At 35.1% G+C, this 18,436-nt stretch overlaps 1 protein-coding gene across 1 annotated transcript in view; it reads right to left on the reverse strand.

The window, feature by feature from the left end:
- The window catches only part of LOC126893467 (angiotensin-converting enzyme-like), a 245,854-nt gene that overhangs the window by 126,036 nt on the left and 101,382 nt on the right, over positions 1 to 18,436 (reverse strand). The window contains exons 13-14 of the mRNA XM_050663701.1: positions 10,585 to 10,914; positions 10,365 to 10,462 (exon numbers count right to left, since the gene is read on the reverse strand). Coding sequence (XP_050519658.1) covers positions 10,365 to 10,462; positions 10,585 to 10,914 — 428 coding nt within the window. The remainder of the gene's footprint in view (positions 1 to 10,364; positions 10,463 to 10,584; positions 10,915 to 18,436) is intronic.

Raw genomic sequence — 18,436 nt, forward strand, 5'->3', positions numbered from 1 at the left:
GGCCATAATCTTCGCAATCTTCTATTGTTTAGTGGCTGCAGTAATGGTAATATTAATTGGTTGGGGTGGCCTTCCAATTTCTCGTGGTGTCTGTTAGCTCTTTCTTGAATTACTGTGCTGACTAACGGGATGTTTAGGTCTGTATGAAGGGTTTAGTTGGAAATGTACCACGGGGCATTTGCGATGGTGCGTAGAATTTTTGATTGAGTTCTTTAGATAATTTTTGTGTTTGATTTGCTGGCACAACTCCATAGTTCTATACCGTACGTCCATATAGGTTTGATGACTGTTTTATAAATCAGCAGTTTGTTCTCAATTGAGAGTCGAGATTTTCTACCTATAAGCCAATTAATTTCTTTCACTCTCAACTCAACTTGTTTCTTCTTCTTTAAAATGTGTTGTTTCCAGTTTAATTTAGAATCAAGATGAAGCCCCAGGTATTTGACGATATTCTGTTGTGGTATGTTGACTTGATTAAGGCTAATATTTGGGCATTGGTCTTTCCTTAGTGTGAAAGTTATATGTGTTGACTTAGTTTCATTAGCTTTTATCTTCCATTTCATTAACCACTGTCCAATTTGGTCTAGGTGTTCTTAAAGTTTTAATACTGCATCTCTTGGATCCTCTTCAGTTGCAAATATTGCTGTGTCATCAGCGAAAATTCCAATGGCGGTTTGTGGAGTGGTTGGTAAATCGGATGTGTACAGTAGGGTGGAACGAAAAGGGCCAAAAAAAATAAAAGAAAAGAAAAATTCTTGTGGCTATCCTTTAAAAGTTTTGTCAGGTGATTAAAACAAATGGTGCTAGAGCATTTTGAAATAAAAAAATATCTTGAGGTTCCATATTGGATTTGAAAAGTGAAAAAACAAAAAAATTATTTTTGTCGAAAAAATCAATATGGCTCTGATCAAATTTCAATGATCGTGTTTTACCACCTAAGTGCGACATTTTAAAGTGCTTTCTCTTTATTCGTAATGAACTTAAGTTGACAAATAATAATAAAGATTCATCTATCGCCGACGCGACGTCTTCAATGCCGTTGCAACGATAGTAGAACAAATATCAATAAAAGCTTCTATTCCAACATTATCGCATAAGTGCATTCAAGATATGATTAAAAATATTTATACAGAGTATCAAAATCTTAAGCGATAGGTACACAACAACTCAGCAAGCATCTGATTCATAAATAGAAAAGATTTGCTAGTTTCGAAAGGAGTGTAAAAAGTTATTGAACATCGCGGCTTGCAAGTGCAACATAACTGGAACTGTGTGTGTGTGTACTTGTGATAAAATCAAGAAAGTACCATAAAATAAGGGAATTTTTCTTCAAGATCAACGATCCTGTCGAAAAATGGCAATTGGACCAGTGGATATTGCAGCATCTGCAGCAATAAGGAAGAAAATGGAAAGAACCATGAAGGCAAAGGAAAGTTCTCAAAAATATAATACTGACGAAATTGTTCTTAAAGGATGTACTGTAGATTCCTCTAATTCTTCCATAAGTAGCAGCTTGTCTGACTCAAATTCTTCTGATGCAGATGATCATGAAGAAAAATTCATTGCTTCTTTGTCAACAGTTACAGTCCAACCATCTACGTCACAAATACTGCGGCACTTCACTTCAATGGCTAGTATGCTTATTTCATTGCAATGAGCTACCTCTACGTCATTTAATTCAACAGTTAGATGGACGCACCACTTGGTTTTTCAGGGCCAATAGGGAAACTTCTGGAACGCTGTAAAGAGAAGGCTGTTGTCGATTTTGTCGCAATAGAGAACAACCTAGCAATATTATTAGAAACAACAGACCTTAGTACCGATCAGAAGTACTTGTACCAAATCAGTTAAGCAGTTGCTGCGGGAAAATGTCCTAATGATTTGAGCCTTAAAAACCTGGGAAAATATCATACGCAAGGTGGCTGACAGTTGATAATCGGTTGCTTCGATTGTATGTTGGAACTGAGTGCCCCAGCCTCCAATTAATTATGTTAGTAAGTTCCATCCAAAAAGTGTATGCACCAGTTTAGTTTTATATAAAACTGTATCCTAGCTGTTCTTATGGTTCAAAACATTTATGGCGAATAATCCATTATTCACGATTTCTACCAGTTGACCAAAGAAAAATTGTCTTGCCGTTATCCAAAGGAATGCTTATTTTGCCCATCCCGAAAATGTATTACTCGGTATGATGAAAGATGAACTAAAACATGTACGGGAACTAAGACTACGCAGAGTGCCGAAAGCTAGAGAAAGTCAGAAAGAACAAAAGATCCGCAGATTCAAAATACCAACATTAAATTTTAGTGCTGCAGATTATAATGACTTAATTTCGGTTTCTGGATTGAAAGTTACTGCTCCTCCTTTGCTAAAACATATGAAGATGTAAGGGATATGATTGATTCTGGGAATTACAACAACATAGAGGTCTTATACTGCCCTTGTCATACAAAATCCGTAGAAAGAACTGTTAAGTTCTTAAGTATAAAGCTGCTCTTTGTGGACCAGAATCAAGGGATGGCTTTATTCGTCTAAGATTGCAGTCTAGAAATATGCCGTTTTTTAACACAAAATCAGACTACCAATCTTAAAATGTATATTGTATCATAAAACAATTATTTAGACTCAAAGGACTGATAAAAAAAATAAATTTTTAAAATTTTTTTTTTGTTATTACCAAAAATTTAAACTTAATATGAAACCTGAAGATAGGGTCCAATACAAAAAAGATTTCTTGCAGTTTTATTATACATCAAAACACAACTTTTTCGCTCTAGCCCCATAAAAAATAATGACTTCGAATTTTTCGTTCCACCCTAGTGTACAGTACATAAAGAAGTGGACCCAATATACTACCTTGTAGGACTCCTGATTGAATTTTGTTACGGTTTGATAGTTCATCCTTAACTTTAGTTTCAAATTCTCTGTGATTTAGATATGATTTTAATAAGTCAAAATATTTGTTGGGTAGGGATTTTTTGATTTTATAAAGTAATCCTGGGTGCCATACCTTATCAAATGCTTGGCTGATGTCCAGAAAGGCTGATGTGCAATACTTTTTATTGTCCAAAGCTCTATTAATTACATTTGACATGCGATGGCATTGTTGCACTGTAGAATGATCTTCCGGAATCCAAATTGGTGTTCTGGGATCCAGTTTTGGAATTCTAGGTCGCTCATAATTCTTTTAAATAACAGCTTTTCAAGAAGTTTTGACATTATTGGCAGTAGACTTATTGGACGGTATGATGAAACATCCGTTAAAGCTTTGCCAGGTTTCGGTATCATAATTACTTTGGCAATTTTTAGTGATATAGGCCAATAATTAAGTCTTTAGATTGCATTTAATATGTACAATAACTTCATTATACCTTTTTACGAAGTTGTTTTAGCATTGTTGCTGTTATGAGATCAGTGCCTGGTGCCTTCTTTTCATTCAAATGGTTAATTTCATCTTTGATCTCCTTCGGTGTAATTAAAGTTAGTCGCTCTCGTTGATTAATTGGTAAGGCTAGTTTCTGCTCTACTTCTTGTACTTGGTCATTGTCGTGTGGCTTGAAGAATTCAGATAGATGTTCAGCAAATAAATCAGCTTTTTCTTTGTTGCTTTTTGCCCATGGTTCTGGTGGTATTGAGTTTTTCCGAATTGGAGGTGAAGTATTTATTGGTTTATTTTTGTTTTTGATTGGTTTCCAGATAGAGTTATGTTGACGTGAAAGGTTTGATACATAGTTTTCAAATGAGTTGTTTCTCATCTGTTCTAGAGCTGTTTTTAAGTTTCTAGTTTTGTTATTATAAATTGTCCTGTCGTCTGGTCTGTGAGTTCTTTGCCAAATTGATCTGGCTTTTCTTTTTCTGCTACTAGTCTTTTTATTTCAAGAGGAATGTTGGTTGAAAATTTTTTTTTGTCCAGGTTGAGGGGTAGACTGTTTGGCAGCATTTTGAAGTAAGTTGATTAGATTATTAGTTTCTGTTTCTATTTGTTCGGGAGTTTGCAATCTCACTAGTAGATTTACTTCCTGTTCTATGATTAGACGGTATGTGTCCCAGTTTGTTTTGAAATTAGACGGTATGTGATGATGAAATTTATTATTCCACTTTTTCAATAAAAACTTTTATAAGTAGAGACAGCTTGTTAAGATTAAATATGTTTCAGATTATTGGTATACTCGGCAGTTCTGATGACTCTACAAAAAAATATATGTCAACTAATGGCGGTAGCCCTTGAAACAAATTAAATCTTTGATTGTCTCTCCCTAATTTAGTTTGCTCACATTTAAGTATTAGGAGGTAGAATTGTGTTGTATGTTTACCTAAATAAGTGGACAGATGTAGAGTTCACAGTGCCGGAGCTAGGGTATGTATAAGGTGCCCGCCTGCAAAACTAGCACAGGCGCCCCCCCCCCCCACACAGACACATTTTTATGGGCGCCCATATAAAAATTTTTAGGGTGGGGCCAGACGTGAAGATATTGCACATTACATTTTGTATACTTTGGATGACAATATATAGTTTATAGCACCCGAAAAGCTAGGGGGTGGATGGCCTCCCTGACAGCGTGCCTGCATGGGCGCCCATGTAGATACTCGTACAACCCCAGCCTTGGGGACATTATGTGTGTTTTAATGAAACAGTGTGACCCACATTTCCGAAGATCGAACCGGTCACTGACCTACCTATCTGACCGCCCATAACCTGGAGTGGTATATATCTGACCCCCAAGCTATAATACCACCCCACCCCATCGCAGTACATAACGAATGAGGAGGCTTTGTACTGAACGTTTCCTTGGATGCCCTGGGTAATGGGACATCCTCTGTATTACTTTATGTGGTTAAACCATCTGATTTTAGGGGTAGCTAGAAGAGCTTTCCTCTAATTAATGACTTGAGTTTGGACTTGTGTCCTAAAAATGTAGGTTCCAGGCAGCGAGGCATCGACTTAGTCCGATGTTCCCCTATCCGCAAATGTCCCCGGTAAATAAAGTTCGCTTACAGTTTTATTGGATCCATGATCTGACAGAATAACTTCATTTTAATTTTTTTAAGAAATTGGCTAAGAGAACTAAGATTGTTTTTGTCATTTCTTCTTTTTTAGTTTTTCTTCTTCGGTTCGTGCCCCAGATAATTTTTTTGAATCCATTTTTATTTAAATAAATAAAAATAATAACTATAAAACCTCAAGATTATGTTTCTGCAGTAATGTGAGACCGTAATTTAATAATACTACCTACTGAGTACTTAACAAATATAATTTTATATTAATTGAATGCAACACTAGATTTTTTAACTGCAGAGTACAACTGACAAACTATTCTGTATTAGTATAGGTATGGGCCATTCCACGAACATACGCCTGTTTTGGATTACTTCGACAACGAATATTTTATTGTGCAACATAAGAAGTACGAAAGTAAATGGGGCTAATAATTATTCCAATAAACAACAATGTAATTTGCAATTTACTTTCGTTCTTCTTATTTTGCACAGTAAAATATTCGTTGTCGAAGTAATCCAAAACAGGCGTATGTTCGTGGAATGGCCCATATAATCACATGAAATAATACTAAATCTAAATCTAAAAATCTCTAAACTAAACTTTATGTAAAATGTTTATTTTAAAAATGAATAACCATTTTCAATTTCGTTGCAAAACGAAAATACAGCCGAACCATATTCCAGTCCAATCAGAGAGTGCCGCAAGCACCTCTACCGGTTTCGAAACTTCTTAGTCTCTCATCAGGAGGCACATATGCTGCTCTCCCTGATCCAACCAAAACAAACCCCAGCGTGCAGTCCCGAATTGCAACGAACGAAATGGCATAGATGCCCTAGCGGCAACTGCTAGCAAAAGACTAAGTTTTCACTGTAATGGCATACAACATATCCCACCAGAATGAAAACAATGGGAACCTTCTCTGGTTACACCTCCGAGGCTTCTACAATTTGCAAGCCATACGGATGCTGAGACTAAGGAAGATGAGGGAATTCTACAATTTACAATTCACGTCACATCTGCTCAGCGCGGTAAAGTTCCAACTAGACTGGTTCCCTTCATACTCCACAAAGAGTAAATGTAAATCAAAAATGAATAACCATTTTCAATTTCGTTGCAAAACGAAAATACAGCCGAACCATATTCCAGTCCAATCAGAGAGTGCCGCAAGCACCTCTACCGGTTTCGAAACTTCTTAGTCTCTCATCAGGAGGCACATATGCTGCTCTCCCTGATCCAACCAAAACAAACCCCAGCGTGCAGTCCCGAATTGCAACGAACGAAATGGCATAGATGCCCTAGCGGCAACTGCTAGCAAAAGACTAAGTTTTCACTCTAATGGCATACAACATATCCCACCAGAATGAAAACAATGGGAACCTTCTCTGGTTACACCTCCGAGGCTTCTACATGTTGTGGGTACAGGTGGGATATGTTGTATGCCATTAGAGTGAAAACTTAGTCTTTTGCTAGCAGTTGCCGCTAGGGCATCTATGCCATTTTGTTCGTTGCAATTCGGGACTGCACGCTGGGGTTTGTTTTGGTTGGATCAGGGAGAGCAGCATATGTGCCTCCTGATGAGAGACTAAGAAGTTTCGAAACCGGTAGAGGTGCTTGCGGCACTCTCTGATTGGACTGGAATATGGTTCGGCTGTATTTTCGTTTTGCAACGAAATTGAAAATGGTTATTCATTTTTGATTTACATTTACTCTTTGTGGAGTATGAAGGGAACCAGTCTCGTTGGAACTTTACCGCGCTGAGCAGATGTGACGTGAATTGTAAATTGTAGAATTCCCTCATCTTCCTTAGTCTCAGCATCCGTATGGCTTGCAAATTGTAGAAGCCTCGGAGGTGTAACCAGAGAAGGTTCCCATTGTTTTCATTCTGGTGGGATATGTTGTATGCCATTAGAGTGAAAACTTAGTCTTTTGCTAGCAGTTGCCGCTAGGGCATCTATGCCATTTCGTTCGTTGCAATTCGGGACTGCACGCTGGGGTTTGTTTTGGTTGGATCAGGGAGAGCAGCATATGTGCCTCCTGATGAGAGACTAAGAAGTTTCGAAACCGGTAGAGGTGCTTGCGGCACTCTCTGATTGGACTGGAATATGGTTCGGCTGTATTTTAGTTTTGCAACGAAATTGAAAATGGTTATTCATTTTTGATTTACATTTACTCTTTGTGGAGTATGAAGGGAACCAGTCTCGTTGGAACTTTACCGCGCTGAGCAGATGTGACGTGAATTGTAAATTGTAGAATTCCCTCATCTTCCTTAGTCTCAGCATCCGTATGGCTTGCAAATTGTAGAAGCCTCGGAGGTGTAACCAGAGAAGGTTCCCATTGTTTTCATTCTGGTGGGATATGTTGTATGCCATTAGAGTGAAAACTTAGTCTTCTGTTTATTTTAAATATTATGTTTTTATGGGATTAATACTCGATACCTATTAATAAGTACATAATACTTAAATTACACAGGCGTCAAGAAAACAGTATCACAATCGTGTTTATTTTACTAGAAATCATTCATTTCCTCTCATAACTGCCGATACAAAACTTAGCAAGTTGCAAGAAATTTGAAGAAAATAAACAAAGCATTCTCATTTAGAGCAAAGTTGTTTGGTTGAAATATAATATCTTTGACCAATAAATTATATTACTAGGTAAGAATTATATGCGGCATTGCATATTTTTGTATATTTTACATGTGTGATATGCAAAACTAACAAACACTGATTAGGGTATTATGACGAATTTAAACCACATTTAAAAAAATGAATTTTTCTATTTTAGTATTTTGCATAACACCAGCAGAAAAAAAGCTCATTCTGGCGCCCCCCAAACAGAGGCGCCCGCCTGCAGTGCATCCCTTGCAGGCCCGTTATAGCCGGCCCTGAGAGTTCATATCGTAGATTCTTTCATGTCTACCATTTATCAGTCTGATTGCCTTTCAAATTATAGAAGGCTCAGATTAGAAGATGTTACCAAGAATCTTGCTTTTTTATCATTGGATAAATATTCGATTTCACATATCATTCGATTTAAAAACTTGTTTTATACAAGTCAAGTTATGCCATGCAGATTATTCTGTCAATTGCACTGTTTTATTACGATAAAAGTGACAGCGCCTCAAATTCGTACGAGTAATTGCTTCACATTTATAAAATAGTATGTGTTTACTTTAAAATTTAATTAAAATAAAATTATTAAACGGAACAATAGTCATGGAGCGTCGGCATTTAACACGAGGCTGGACTTTCACAAGCTTATGTTGTACGTCATCTTGACGTGTCTCGGAGCGTGATTTCGCGATTTTAACGTGGATATGAACAATTTTGATAACGTGACCAAACTTTCAGGTAGAGATTACATGAAGCTGGTTTGCATGCCAGACGTACATTGAAGGTTCATATGTTAGTTCATGGAAATCGTAGAATCAGATTAAGGTGGGCATAACAACATGTCGTTTGTAACAACAACATGTGCAAGAAGAGTAAGAGTTTTGAGAGGAATGCATGTACAGAATGTTGTCCTTCCATGTACCACTACTGTCGGTTCTGATTTGCGTTACATGCAGGATAATGCAAGGCCACATACTGCTACAACAGTAAGAGATTGGTTTCATAATGGGGATGTTACACTTTTATCGTGGATAGCACAATAGCCAGATTTTAATCCCATCGAGCATTTATGAGATATTGCTATGGGATATTATATGAGATATCAGGGACGGATTGCCCTTCATCTAAACAATGTTTATATTAGAAAAGGTCCTCAAAATCCAAAAATGGAACCTCTTCCTTCAAAACTAGATTAATAATTTAATTTTAAGCATGCCAAGGCAGTGTTAAGCTGTAATTAATGCTGCTGGAGTAAATACAGATTATTAAACACATTTGTTGTTAGATGTTTATGTTTTATGTTAACCCGCGAGTAGTCTCGCCGTTAGATATAATCTCACATTTTATCCTTTTCTCGATAACTTGATGAAAAATTTTGCAATTTTGAAAAAATTTCGTAAGTGCCTCGAGAAAGGGTGTAGTAATGCGTAGGATTTTTTTCTTCTTCTTCTTTTTGTGGAATTTATGGTTTTGGGGATAGCCAATTAGTTTTAATAATTGTTAGAAATATTTCTAACATAACAAGTAAGTAAAAATACTATAAAATAAAAATTTGTTGTAAATTCGTATTTAAATTCGTATTTTGAGATAGAATCTAACACGCGACTATTCACGTTACAGAAGTGAGCGCGACTACTCCCGGGTTAAAAATTTTCATTATACCTATGTATTAGTGCACTTGTTAGCTTTTGTTTGATTATTTCATCATAGAGGGCTGATATGAATGAATGACGAATCAGGCATTATAACGGTATGTAAAATTGATGTACATAATACAGGGTGTCCCAGACTAATTTAGCCACGCTATATCTCTTAAACGAATAGAGATATTCGAATAGGACAAAAAGTGATATATTCTACTTGTAATACACTTTAATATGGCGTACAAAAAAATCATCCCCTAAATAATCATCCCTTAGTTACAACCCCTAACTTTAACTTTTTTAATAGCACTCTGTATATTTTTTGATAGTTTTGGATGTGGTCTTCTATCGTCAATTCAACACATTTTTTGAAAATAAAATCGGTTCGTAAATAACCAAGAAACTATCAGTTTATTTTTGTTAATTATGTGTCCCAGACTAATTTATCCAGGCTATATTTCTAAAACGAATAGAGATTTTCGAATGGGACAAAAACTGATCTATACCATTTATAATACACTTTTATATGGCGTAGAAAAAATTCATCCCCTAAATATTCATCCCTAACTTACAGGGTGCTATTTAAAAAAAATAAAGTTAGGGGTTGTAACTAAGGGATGAATATTTAGGGGAAATTTTTTTTTCTACGCCATATTAAAGTGTATTACAAATGTAATAGATTAGTTTTTGTCCCATTCGAAAATCTCTATTCGTTTAAGATATATAGCCTGAAAAAATTAGTCTGGGACACATAATTAACAAAACTAAACTGATATTTTCTTGGTTATTTACGAACCGATTTTATTTTCAAAAAATGTGTTGAATAGACGATAGAAGACCGCATCCAAAACTATAAAAAATATACAGGGTGCTATCAAAAAAATTAAAGTTAGGGGTTGTAACTAAGGGATGAATATATAGGGGATGATTTTTTCTACGCCATATTAAAGTGTATTACAAGTAGAATAGACCACTTTTGTCCCATTCGAAAATCTTGATTCGTTTAAGAGATATAGCGTGGCTAAATTAGTCTGGGACACCCTGTATATGAGAAAAAACTTTTTGTTCTATTGACATTTTCAAAGTGTTTATTTTAAGTTGGTGTGCTACCTGTTTCAACATTTCTGCAGTTATATCATAATCAACAACATCTGGATATGGTAATGTGAAGCTTGCAATATTGATCCATGCTTGTGCCCACATATTTCCTAAAAATTAAAAAACAATCGATACAATCCCTAAAAAATTAATTATTATATACAGTAGTGCATCAGAACACTAGGTTTTTTCTATTGTTTTAAATTTTTTAATGATTATGAAGACATCTTACCTAATAAATGAGCAGGAATTGGTCCCTTCTCCGGGACAACATCTCCATATTTTTGTCTTAGCTTGAACCTCACATAGGCGTGAAGTTCTAAGTATAAAGGCTTCACTTGCTCCCATAAAGCTTGTACTTGGTCTTTGAAAGTATCGTCTTCGTAGTCTAAGAGCCACACTTCCGCATTATCAGTAAAGTTGTTTAATTTAGCTGCCTGGTTAGATAGGGTCACGTAGGGAATGTAATCTGCTTTGCACTTGCTAAGGGCCTTTCTCCATTCTACCCATACATGTTTCAGTTCCTTTTCATCTCTTGAATTTGCCAAAATAGCTGTCAATTCTAAAAAAATTATATTATAAGCTTTAAAAATAAATAAAACTTAGAAAAATATTTATACTTAATAGGGAGTTTAGTCAAGGGAAATCAGAAAATAGGATGTATAGAGTGAAAAAAATATTATAAAATGGCTGTTGTTGTTTCGTCAACAATATTTGCATAAATTAAATACAATATTTTTATTGCCAGTAGTTGAGTTTGAAAAATATATTTCCAGAACCAAAACAAGGATAAAACAGATTGGCAAAGACTCTGAAAGTAAAAAAGAAGAAGAGAAGTGATATCAGAAAAAATGTCCTATGCCCCAGATTCCGAATACCGATAATAAAAATCCTTATTTGGTCCCAAAATTTTACGTGGTAAACTATATTTTTTAAAAAATATTGGAGTAAATGATATACACCAGACTTATATCCTTACTCCAAATACAGGCAGGGAGTTGCATTACAGCTGATATGAATTCTCAAAAAGCTTTTTGTAACTTTGTATCCTTATTACAACTTATTATACAAGGCAAAATTTGAAGAAATCGAAATGTTTGAAAAATGAAAAATATCCTGGCTAAAGAACTTGAGGGAATGCAGTAGTAGAGAACTATTTAGAGGGGCGATCAACACGGTCCGCGTAGGCATGATGATTCCCAACCTTTGATAGAACACGAAAATTGAAGAAAAAGAAAAGACTCATAAAACCCGAAAAAATATATAAATGGATTTAAAACAATCAGGAATCCTCTACTAATCACTAACTGCCATCTCCTACTTATTGCGAATATGGCTTACCAGTACCCCACGAAGGAGTAACCTGGCGACGAATTTCTTATTTAACTGAACATAACAGTGTTACACTTGTAGGGGTTCCAGATCTTTGGGGAATATATGGGCAATGAAAGAACCAAAGATCCAAAGGCGGTCGTAATAATGCCAAAAAGAATCGTTTGCATCCGGAATAAAACCTAACACAACACAACTCTTAATGAGAAAGTAGACCCCGTCAAACAGATGGTAAAATGTATACTGGACGGTCTTAAGCTGATAGGAATTTCTAATAGGACTAAAGTACTGTGGAAAACAAACACGACTCAATTCAGAGTAACAGGCTTCCTTACTAGATTTGCACCAGTCAAGGAACACCTGCATAAAATCTTCTTCTTCTTCTACGGCACTACAGCTCAAATTAAGCCTTGGCCTCCTTTATTTTTTGCCTCCACCCTTGCCTATCTTTGGCTGCTCTTCTCCGGCCCATTGCAATCTTTGTATTCTAATTAAGTCTGACAGGGGCGTTTCCTTATAAAGTTGATTAAGCTCGTTTTTGTATCGACTTCTGAAGATTCCGTTTTCCCTCACAGGTCCTAGTATTCTCCTAAGTACTTTCCTTTCGAATGTGTCGAGTTTGTTTTTGGATGTTTCTTTCAGGACCCAGGCTTCACTGCCATAGCATGTCATAGCATTGGTCGAATTAAGGTTTTATAAATTCTCATCTTTGTATTTCGGTGGACACTTTTAGACCGAAATATATGGGAGAGGGCAAAATAAGCTGTTTTTGCCTGCGTTATTCTCTTCCGTATTTCTCCATCTTCTGATCCGTCGGCATATATTTCTACTCCCAGTATGTAAACTTTTTAACCGTTTCAATATCATCTTCATGTATAATGTTTTCTGGGACTATATTTCTTCTCGTCTGAGTCATTATTTTTGTTTTTCTGTGTTAATTTCCAGACCTAGCTTTTTGTTTGTGTTTTTAACTCTGCATATGTTTCCTGTGCTCGTGTTGATGTTCTACTCATAATATTAATATCATCAGCATAAGCGGCCAGTTGAACCGTTCGGTTGGTCAGTAGATTTCCTCGTCCAGTTTGCATTTGCCTAACCGCATACTCCAGTGCCAGGTTAAGCAATGTTGGGGCCAGCCCATCTCCCTGCTTTAGTCCCTGCGAAATGTTGAAAAAGTCTGTCCGGTGGTTTTGTATTCGTACACATGTCTGAGTTTCATCCATTGTGGCTTTAATGAGTCTTATTAGCTTGTGTGGTATTGCCAATTCAGCCAATATATAGTATAGTTTGTTCCTTTTGACTGAGTCGTATGCCTGTTTGAAGTCTACAAACACATGAACATCAACATCGTGTTCCCATGCTTTGCTCAAGATCTGTTTGACTGTAAATATTTGATCCAGTGTCGATCTTCCCTGTCGGAAGCCGTCTGATACCCTCCAATAATATTTTATGCTAGTGGTTGGAGCCGCTGGTTTATAATATACGTGAGTAATTTATATGCTGTACATAGTAGAGAGATTCCAGGTTAGTTTTTGCACTGGAGTTTGTCTCCTTTTTTTCACCTTCATAAAATGGGACTGTTTTATAGAGGGTTAAGCTACTGAATCTGTAGTAGAGAACATGAAATAGTAAATATTATCTGAATAACTACAAAGCACTTTTTAAAGGCTACCAAGTGACTATAGAAGACTAGTAAAATATTACCAAGATACAGGTTGTCAGAATTCTAGAATGGGTATCATGGATGACAGGTTCTACTAGTATACACCACAGATGAAGTAGCAGTCAATACAGTGGACGTCACTCCGTGAACATGCTCCAAAGAGGGAGAAGACTGTACAATTTGTCGGAAAGGTGATGGCCACCATTTTCTGTGATTTACAAGATGGGATCAATATCAACTTCCTATAAAAGAGAAAAACTGTAACAGAGCTTTACTATGCCGGATTATTGGCTCGATTCGAAGCCGAATTTCAGAAAAACAGCCACAATTGGTGAAGAAAAAAATACTCTTCCACCATGACAACGCTTCGGTTCACACCTAGCTATCGTTATGGCCAAATTGGTCGAATTGGGCTCCAAATTGTTGTTCAATCCAACGTATTCTCCAGATTTAGGCCTGCACGACTTCTTTTTGTTTCCAAGCTTGAAAAAGTCAATCGGCGGACAGAAATTTAAGTCGAATAAAGAGTTATTTACTGCCACGGAAGCTTACTTTGCAGACCTATAGAAAAGGTATTTTTCAGACGGGTTAAAGAAGATGGAGCATCGCTGGGTCAAGTGTATCGAGCTTAAAGGAGACAATGGTCAGAATGGGTCACCACTTTTCCAGAATATTCGTTTTTCTTTTGAAGGCTAAGTACCTATCAGACCGCCCGAGTTTATAGGGGTCTGCGCAAGTTTTCAGGACTTGTATAACAGTTAATGGAAGATGTACAATAAGAAAAATTGGACGTTGTACTGTCTAAGTGGAACAATTTTTCAGAGGATTTTAAATCAATATTTGTTTGTTATTCATTTCTATATATAAATACCAGAGTCTAGACCAATCTTCATTGATTTGGAAATCAGTAGATCCCAAGCTTCTTAAATAGAATAGAACTTAAACAACTACTATTGGCAATTTAGCTAAACTAAATACGAGCCCCTTCCCATTTCAGTTGGTCCACCTTTGGAATTTGCAGTTTATTTATGGCATTTACTACAAACAAATGATAATCTACATATTTTTATAAGTTCCGATATTAATTATTATTTCCTTTTTTATTAATATTTATTGAAAACATTACCCTTGTGATCTTTTTATTTATTTCAAACAATAATAATAAAAAATCGCTAAATCGTGGCCTTTGCATCACTTGCATTGATTTTTTTCATAATTATCTTAAAATCAGAGCTAGCTGTGAAAAATTATATTAAAACAATTGTCAATTAATGCCAAATAGATTTTTTAATATTAAAGCCTACTACCGTTTGTTGAGATAAAATTATAAATGTGAATAAGTGGAGATAAAGTGATAGATAAAAACATTTTTGTTTAATCATCGATAGATTTTTGAATTCTGGAAAATCCAATTCGGAAATCGCGAATATGCTTCAATTGTCAATGAGCATCAAGTTAGCTAAACACCTATCACAAATCGATTCGAAAGTAGGTGGATAATTTGCCGCTAATTAGTCGTTAATTAGTTGTGAAAATACCGATTTTGTCGTTTCTTTTTTTTTATTTTTTTAGGTGCTTTGCTAACTTGATATAAAGTTAGCAAAGCACACCTCCGAAAAATGACTTTAGAGCGTTCGTAGGAGAATCGGAATAGGATTAGTTTTTGCCGCTAATTAGTCGCTAATTAGTTGTGAAAAAATTAATTTTCTAAATTAATTTTTTTTTTGTTTTTTTGGGTGCTTTGCTAACTTGATATAAAGTTGGCAAAGCACGCTTCCATAAAATGATTTTAGGGATTTCGTAAAAGAATGAAAATAGAATGAGAATTTGCCGCTAATTAGTCGCTAATTAGTTGTGAAGAAATGAATTTTCTAAATTAATTTTTTTTTTGTTTTTTTGGGTGCTTTGCTAACTCGATATAAAGTTGGCGAAGCACGCCGCTATAAAATGATTTCAAAGTTTTCGTAAGGGAATGAGAATAAAATGAGAATTTGCCGCTAATTAGTCGCTAATTATTTGTGAAGGAATTTTATTCAGAAAAATTTTTTTTTTTGTTTTTCACGGTGCTCCGCTTACTCGATATAAAGTTGGCAAAGCACGACTCCATACAATCATTTTAGGGTTTCCGTAGAAGAATAGCAATGGAATAAGAATTCTTTGCTAATTAGTCGTGCATTAGTTGTGAGAATACCAATTTTGTCGTTTTTTCGTTTTTGACGGTTCTTTGCTGACTTGATATAAAGTTCGCAAAGCATGCATCCATAAAATGATTTAGGTTTTTTTTTTAAGAAGCATGGAAATAGGATCAGAATTTGCCGCTAATTAGTCGCTAATTAGTTGTGAAGAAATTAATTTTCTAAATTAATTTTTTTTTGTTTTTTCGGGTTCTTTGCTAACTTGATATAAAGTTGGCAAGCACACCTCCGAAAAATCATTTTAGGGTTTTCGTAGAAGAATAGGAATAGAAAAAAAAATTGCCGCTAATTAGTCGTGAATTAGTTGTGAGAATACCGATTTTGTCGTTTATTTTTTATTTTTTATTTTTAGGTGCTTTGCTAACTTGATATAAGGTTAGCAAAGCACACCTGCAAAAAATGACTTTCGAGCGTTCGTAGAAGAATGGGAATAGAATGAGAATTTGCCGCTAATTAGTCGCTAATTAGTTCTGAAAAAAATAATTTTTTTAATTAATTTTTTTTTGTTTTTTTGGGTGTTTTGCTAACTTGATATAAAGTTGGCAAAGCACGCCTCAATCAAATGATTTAAGGGTTTTCGTAAAAAAATGAGAATAGAATGAGAATTTGCCGCTAATTAGTCGCTAATTAGTTGTGAAAAAATGAATTTTCTAAATGAATTTTTTTTTCGTTTTTTTGGATGCTTTGCTAACTTGATATAAATTTGGCAAAGCACGCCCCCATAAAATGATTTTATGGGTTTCGTAAAAGAATGAAAATATAATATGAATTTGCCGCTAATTAGTCGCGACTCAGTTGTGAAGAAATGAATTTTCTAAATTAATTTTTTTTTTGTTTTTTTGGGTGCTTCGCTAACTTGATATAAAGTTGGCGAAGCACGCCTCCCTAAAATGATTTTAGTGTTTTCGTAAAAGAATGAAAATAGAATCAGAATTTGCCGCTAATTAATCGCTAATTAGTTGTGAAGGTATTTCATCCATAAATTCTGTTTTTTTTTTGGTTTTTACGGTGCTTCGCTTACTCAACATTAAGTAGGCAAAGCACGCATCTTTAAAATGATTTAAGTTTTTTCGTAAAAGCATGGAAATAGGATGAGAATTTGTCGCTTATTAGTCGCTAATTAGTTGTGGACGAATTTTTTTAGCAATTTTTTTGATATTATTTTTGTTGTTTCAGGTGCTCCGCTAACTCGATGTAAAGTTAGTAAAGTACACGTTCAAAAAATGACTTCAGAGCGTTCGTAGGAGAATGGGAATAGGATTAGTTTTTGCCGCTAATTAGTCGCTAATTAGTTGTGAAAAAATTAAATCAAGTTACCAAAGCACCTAAAAAACAAAAAAAAAATAATTTAGAAAATTCATTCCTTCACAACTAATTAGCGACTAATTAGCGGCAAATTCTCATTCTATTTTTATTCTTTCACGAAATCCCTAAAATCATTTTATGGAAGCGTGCTTTGCCAACTTTGTATCAAGTTAACAAAGCACCCAAAAAAACAAAAACAAAATTAATTTAGAAAATCAATTTGTTCACAACTAATTGGCGACTAATTAGCGGCAAATTCTGATTCTATTTTCATGCTACTACAAAAAAACCTAAATCATTTTATGGATGCGTGCTTTGCGAACTTTATATCAAGTCAGCAAAGAACCGTCAAAAAAAAAAAACGACAAAATTGGTGTGTTCACAACTAATGCACGACTAATTAGCAAAGAATTCTTATTCCATTGCTATTCTTCTCCGGAAACCCTAGAATGATTGTATTGAGTCGTGCTTTGCCAACTTTATATCGAGTAAGCGGAGCACCGTGAAAAACAAAAAAAAATTTTTGTGAATAAAATTCCTTTACAAATAATTAGCGACTAATTAGCGGCAAATTCTCATTTTATTCTCATTCCCTTACGAAAACTCTGAAATCATTTTATAGCGGCGTGCTTCGCCAACTTTATATCGAGTTAGCAAAGCACCCAAAAAAACAAAAAAAAAATTAATTTAGAAAATTCATTTCTTCACAACTAATTAGCGACTAATTAGCGGCAAATTCTCATTCTATTTTCATTCTTTTACGAAATCCCTAAAATCATTTTATGGAAGCGTGCTTTGCCAACTTTATATCAAGTTAGCAAAGCACCCAAAAAAACAAAAAAAAAATTAATTTAGAAAATTAATTTTTTCACAACTAATTAGCGACTAATTAGCGGCAAAAACTAATCCTATTCCGATTCTCCTACGAACGCTCTAAAGTCATTTTTCGGAGGTGTGCTTTGCTAACTTTATATCAAGTTAGCAAAGCACCTAAAAAAATAAAAAAAAAGAAACGAAAAAATCGGTATTTTCACAACTAATTAACGACTAATTAGCGGCAAATTATCCACCTACTTTCGAATCGATTTGTGATAGATGTTTAGCTAACTTGATGCTCATCAATTGTCACAGTATAGTGTAAAAAATATAATTAGGAGATAAAAAACCACAGGTTTGGTATTACCAAACCTATAAATGCAGGAAAAAGTAAAATAAACGAAGCAGATCGAAGGGAATTAAGACGCATTATAGTGAAAAAACGACGTGCAACTTAACTAGATTTAAGTGTTTTGTGGATTAACCTCGTTGGAAGACACGTTTCTAGATCAACCTATCACCGAGAGGCCCACAAAGTAAGATTTGCTCACTTACAAATTAATTGATAAAGTTGAAAAAATCAATATGAATTGTTTTTGAAACATTTCATTTTAGTATCTCCGACTAATCCAGTCTTAACATTACAACACAAAAAAAAATAGATTAAAATGGTCGAAAGAGCATTGAGGCTGGACAAATTGACTATGGGATGCAATAAAATGGAGTGATGAATCCAGATTTGAAGTGTGTGTTGGAGTCGAATTGGAGACAGT

Source organism: Diabrotica virgifera, chromosome 1 (assembly GCF_917563875.1).
Source record: "Diabrotica virgifera virgifera chromosome 1, PGI_DIABVI_V3a".
Lineage (NCBI taxonomy): Eukaryota > Metazoa > Arthropoda > Insecta > Coleoptera > Chrysomelidae > Diabrotica > Diabrotica virgifera.